Source organism: Austrofundulus limnaeus, unplaced genomic scaffold (genome assembly GCF_001266775.1).
Source record: "Austrofundulus limnaeus strain Quisiro unplaced genomic scaffold, Austrofundulus_limnaeus-1.0 Scaffold417, whole genome shotgun sequence".
NCBI classification, from domain to species: domain Eukaryota; kingdom Metazoa; phylum Chordata; class Actinopteri; order Cyprinodontiformes; family Rivulidae; genus Austrofundulus; species Austrofundulus limnaeus.
In genome coordinates this window covers 21026-25136 of record NW_013952819.1, presented here as the reverse complement: position 1 = coordinate 25136, position 4111 = coordinate 21026, and the positions used below count along the sequence as shown (strand labels likewise).

Genomic DNA, 4111 nt, shown 5'->3' with positions numbered 1-4111 from the left:
TGTACTTAAGTACAACAAGAAAGTACCTGTACTTAGTTACATCCCACCACTGAGGGCTAGTGGAACTAATTTTTAGTTTAGTGCTGCCCTCCACTGCCCACAGTAAGATGTTTTTTGTCGCGTTCTTTTTGGCCTTCCCGGGATCCATACATCACTCATACGTACCGTAAAACGCGAAGTACATGCGCAACGAAATTTTGATCTCGGCTAGTCTCTGTAGGCTCACTTCCGCACGGTTAAACGACGGAGCTCGAAGGTGGGTGTTGAATATCCAAACATTTTTTTAGGAGGATTGGGAAGAGACATAATTTAGCAAACGATACATAGCCGCTGCTCGCCATGTTCTTCTTGTTCTCACCGGGTTGTCACTTGTCTGATTTCGGAAACGAAACGAGTRTCGTCAGACCCAACTACCAATGAGGCTAACACCTCACTCTGTAAGTTAGTCAACAACACGTTAGCTTGCTGCTAGCTGGCGCATCATGGCGGACAGCCTGGGAGAGGAGTTTAGCGGTGATGCCCATGGTTTAGGCGTCACCGGACAAGGACTGCCGACTTTGGCCAACTCCCTGGCCGACGGACACCCAGGAGCCAGCGGTGTTCCGTCCAGCTCCAACCTGGCCTCTCCTCCTCCCGCCTCACCCGCACAGGCTGGCCTAACAGTGGCTCCGCTTTCTGCTGTCACTGCTGCTGTCGGCTTCGGGAACTCGTACACCCCGGACTCCTCGGTACCTGTCGTGCCCGTGCCTCCGGTCGTGCACACGTCTTTGCCTCTGCCCAGTGTTGGGCTCGGGGTGGCAGGCGGAGGCCTCCTATCCCAAATCCACGCCGCCTCCTGGGACCCGACCCTGAGCACAGACTGGGACAACGAGAAGGCTTCCCAGCAGTGCATCCTGAGGATAAAGAGGTAAATTCAGTTTTTACTAAGCTGTAAATCACACTGGATACATCCTGTCTCCATGGTTTTGTGATGTTACTGTTCGGACCAAAGATCTCAGCGATTTGTGTGTGAAGTTTCCTCAAACTTTTTGTTGTCATTTTTCTAAAAATGAAACTAAAAATGTTTCTGGACCTCCACGTAGTGGATTAGAATCACCAAAGCTGAGTTAGTTATCTTTTTTTCTTCCCCCAAATACAAAGGTTGAGCTTCAGAGCTGCATAATAAACAAGAAAAGTTTTATTTTAAACTTTATTTTTCATGAATAAAGTCAACAATAGTAACAAACAAAACAAGGAAGCAATCAGGGCAAAATCTTAGGACTGGTCAGTGAAATTCACCTAGGAGAGAGTTCAGACGTATTCTAGTTTTAGTTTTTAAGTTTTATTATATTTACAGAAGGATCCTCCATTGCTACAGACAGTTCCTTATAAATACCAGGGACTTCGATATAGATATGAGGTTTAGTATTGGCCGATACCAATTTGATATCAAAAAACTGTGCTCAGTTGACTTAAATATTTCTTTCCTATTTTTATTTTCTGATAGATGTAACTGAACTACACATTTATTTGATCACTGTGCATCAGTAGTCCTACAGCATTCTTAAACCAATAGTTTCACAAGCTTAGTGAAGCATGTAAAAATAACACAACTTTACCTCCTTCAGTCAGTGCAATTAGAGGTATAACACCCAATGAAAAATAAAGGAAGTAAAACAGAGAAAAAAACAATAGCTTACCTTAGTTAAACATGTAAAAACAAACAGGAACAAATCCTCTTTCAAATGGTTCAGTCAGTGCAACTACTAACTCAAGATATAATATAAAATACACAAGGCAAAACTCTGTAAATTGTTTTCACATCTTTTAGCTCCTCTGTGCTTGCACATTTTACTGTGCAGTTCCAGTATTGCTGTCTTTGACAAATGTTTTCACCTTATATCTTATTGTGGTTCCAGATGGTAGAGTAATAAAGTTCCAGATGGCTCTTTCGATCGCACCATTTTGAAAACAATGCGCTACGTGTTGCTAGCACATGGCATCGCTCACAGGGTAGAATTAGACTGAATATATCTTCCCCTATGGATCAGGTCTATTGTCACGATACCCGATCGAGAAATTTACATCTTATTGGTGCATCTCTAATAAATACAGGGTCTAAACAAAATGCTTCAATCTGCATTAGTACAGATCTGTTAATTCAACAATTACAACCACAAACACACAGTATATTTGTGTAACTTTTTTTTCATTAGCAATTTTATAGGTTGAAATTTAAATGCATGAAAAAAAAATCAAACTATATCCACAGTATTCTTGATTTTGCGCCACTACCCATAATTCATAGCAGAAGCAGGTTCCATATTTCCGCTTGACTGTTGTTTACAATTACGAGGATACACCATCGCTGTTTATCAAAGCATTTTTCATTGAAATTTGGTGTAGATGGCCACATATCAGAGGTTTATATACTGTAAGGATGTTTTAAAAAGCAACGAGGACAATTCTTTATCAGTGGCTCAGCCGTCACTGCTCACGGTTAGCAATGTTGGCTAATAGCTACTACTGACATCAACTACCTCGTCTTTCCTCGAAGACGCACACACACACAAAATCATAAATGTCAACCGTTCTGGAAGTAAATGTTCATAAGCCCCTCAGAATTTTAATGATTTTATAAAAGTATTGTGAATAGATGTTTTTTCCCCCTTATTCTAAACATAAAATTCACTGGGTGCTAGTTTGTTAGTAACTTTTAGAGATGAACTGGAGGGTTTCATACAGCTGCAGTCATTGTAAATAAATGATAAACAAGAATAAATAAACTGCCTCTAATAACTCTGTTAGTCTATTTTTTATTTAAACAAACCAGACACTTTTATAGCCCCTGGGCGCTGCTAAGCTCGTCTTTTAATCCTGCCATGATGTAAACAAGAGGATTATTTATTATTCTGAACTTATTCAGAACTGAGAGTTAAATTAAGACATTTATATAGTTTTGCCAGTATTCGGCTGCTAATCATAGGCTTAATTTTTTTTAAATTTAAGATTAGCTGCTAACGACATGCTAAACAACCAGGCTAACAGTAGGTAGCGCTGATGCTAACGCCATTCACCGTAGGCTTTCATTCAGTAAAAGCAAAGAACTACAGGATTAAATAGCAACAGGGGACACACAACATTTAGTTTAACTCACCAGGTACAGATTCAGTGTTTCAGTTGCTGGAAGCTGTCTGACTCACAGTGGTTCAGACGAGACGCCTTCAGTAGCCAACCTTAGCTCTGGATCGGAGTGAAAATCTGTGGGATTTTTGTCGATAAAATGAAAAAAAAAGCAAGCAAACTCTCTTTGGTGGGTTTTTCAGATTTAAAGCTGCAGCCATGTTTGTTTACGATCCTCCTTCGTTGGCATAAAGTGCCATTTGTAGGGCGCTGAGCCTTTACTACGTCTTGTTCCAGCCAAAATGTTTCTAAAGCGTTTCTCAGTTTTCTTCAATTGTTGTGGCAGCCGACAAAAACACAAGTTGAACCTGAACTCGTGATTGAACTGCTCAAACCGCCAGTTGAAGCAAAAACAAACTGGATTTGTTATTATCATAACTATCTGAATGAATGAATTTCTTGCACACTGGAAAAACTGAACAGTCAGGAGGGCTGTGGGCGGGGCTAGTGTCTGTCATGGCAGCCTACATGCTCGTTTCCAGAAACTTGTGGTGTCTTAAAAATTTTTGGCTCACACCAACATGACAAAACCTTTTATTTGGTATTAAAGTGTCAAAATGTGTTGAGAGTGTGTGTGTCTCATAGAAAAAAGGAAAGATTTTCAGTGGCTCAGGTACTTCTTTGTAAAACTGTTTTATCTAAAAATTAATCAGCTTCTCTTGTTTTGTAGGGATATCATGTCCATTTACAAGGAACCTCCGCCTGGGATGTTTGTTGTTCCTGATCCTCAAGACATGACCAAGGTATTAAAACAACCACAGTCAATATCTAAAGAGCAACTCTTATTTGGCTTTGATTTGACATAGTGGTTGTTCAGCACACATCTTTTTTTTTTGTTTGTTTCTGGAGTAGTATAACTTTTTGCAGTTTCAAATAAAAATTTCATCTCTTCTGTTCTAGATGCTAGTAACCGGTGTTGTAATCAACAATTTCTAATCCTACTAGTTTA

The 4111-nt window shown here is 40.0% G+C and overlaps 1 protein-coding gene across 1 annotated transcript in view; it reads left to right on the top strand.

Moving 5' to 3' along the window:
• Window positions 1–126: 126 nt before the first annotated feature.
• The window catches only part of ube2z (ubiquitin-conjugating enzyme E2Z), a 19720-nt gene continuing 15735 nt past the window's right edge, over window positions 127–4111 (top strand). The window contains exons 1-2 of the mRNA XM_014024304.1: window positions 127–907; window positions 3833–3905. Coding sequence (XP_013879758.1) covers window positions 483–907; window positions 3833–3905 — 498 coding nt within the window. The 5' untranslated portion in view covers window positions 127–482. The remainder of the gene's footprint in view (window positions 908–3832; window positions 3906–4111) is intronic.